Below are 1,706 nucleotides of genomic sequence, written 5' to 3'. Positions count from 1 at the left end.
TATGTACATAAAAATAAAAAAATGTTATCATCAGCATATACATAACAACAAAATAAATCTATTATAATCATAAATATAATAAAAATATATTCAAATTTTAATAGAGAACATTACCTATATAATGTGAACCAATCATATTAAATATTCCTATATGATAGTAATTCGCTAATTTATCTAGATTTTCCATAAGTTCAATACTTGGATGATTCGTAAATAAAAGATCATCATAATCAATTATATCAGATTTCATTTCTATTGGCATATATGTAGAAATACCCTTTTTAATAGCTCTATGAGTTAATTTATTGGTATTGAATATCCTGTCTCTGAGTCTTAATGCATTAATAGTATGTTCGTTTAATTTTTTTTCTTTATTTGTAAAAAGTTTATTCATTTCTAATAAAGATTGTTTTATGTTATTTGTATTTTTATAAGCATTCATTGGTGTTTGCATAAATTTTATTATTTTTAATGTTCTGACAACAATATTTTTCCTTTTAAGAATATCAGATATTTCAGGTTTATATTCTAGAGTTATTTGAGTTTTTAAGGTATGTTCATATTTTACTATATCATTAGCACTACAATTAGGTGTAGGTATTATATATGACTTTTCTGCTCCATCAGCATTTGATACATTAAGTATTTTAAAATTTGCCATATTTAAATACTTATCAAGATCACCTTTCATTATTGGAATCTTTAATTCATCTTGTTCTAATGTCTGCAATAACAGATTTTCTAAATTGCTTAAGCTATTATATAACTCACCATTGTCTAATATGCTTTTTATTTCATTTATATTATCTCTTTTGTAGGTACATTGTATATTTCGTGCTAAGATAAAAATTATGTAAAAAATCGTTGGTTGAATAAACCAAATTATCATTTTACAATATTTATTTTATTTAACTAATTTATGCATGAATTAAAATTTATTACTATTTATTAAATAAATATTCTTTTTCTTCGTGACAAAATAATAGGAAAAGAAATAAAATTAAAATAATGTATAAAAGATAACAAGGTACATGGTTATCTGTTTTTTTAATGAATAAAACCAACAAATATTGAATCCATATATCAAAAAAGAAAAAAAAATAAAATAAAAGATCAAAAACAATTTCTTTTTAAAATAAAATTTACTATTTATGAAAAAATATAAAAGTATTACATACAAAATAATATATTATACATATATATATATATATATATATATATATATATATATATACATACATATAATTCATGTCATTACATGAAATTCTTTTTATAATAATAAATTTGTCTTCTTTCTCTTTATGTAATAAGATGTTTCGATGTGTTTTCCTTACTACACTTAATATATTAATACAATTAGTTTATATAATATTTTATAATTTTATACTAATAATATTTGCATATATATATATATATATATATATTAGTTCGTATTTGTATATTTTTAAAAATATGGATTATTTATTTATTTTTTTAAATAAATATATTTAATATTAATATATTTACTTATAAAATGACTTGGTGCATTAGCATATTTCAATAAATTTCCTCATATATTAATATAAAAAATAATACAAATCATTATGACATATAAAAAGTTGCGTGTGACTTTAAACTTATTTTTTTTTTTTTTTCTCATTAAAAATTATTGCTTAATAAGAATTATTTTATTTCATTTTATTTTACTTGAAAATTAATATAAAATT

The 1,706-nt window shown here is 18.4% G+C and overlaps 1 protein-coding gene across 1 annotated transcript in view; it reads right to left on the bottom strand.

The window, feature by feature from the left end:
• PRSY57_0933900 (cytoadherence linked asexual protein 9) overlaps positions 1-889 on the bottom strand; it is a gene marked incomplete at both ends in the record, with an annotated part of 6,115 nt that extends 5,226 nt beyond the window's left edge. The window contains one exon of the mRNA XM_012907576.2: positions 115-889. Within this exon, the coding sequence (XP_012763030.2) occupies positions 115-889 (775 nt within the window). The remainder of the gene's footprint in view (positions 1-114) is intronic.
• Positions 890-1,706: the final 817 nt, after the last annotated feature.

This window comes from Plasmodium reichenowi, chromosome 9 (assembly GCF_001601855.1).
Source record: "Plasmodium reichenowi strain SY57 chromosome 9, whole genome shotgun sequence".
Classification (NCBI taxonomy): domain Eukaryota; phylum Apicomplexa; class Aconoidasida; order Haemosporida; family Plasmodiidae; genus Plasmodium; species Plasmodium reichenowi.
This window is presented reverse-complemented; position numbering and strand designations above follow the sequence as displayed.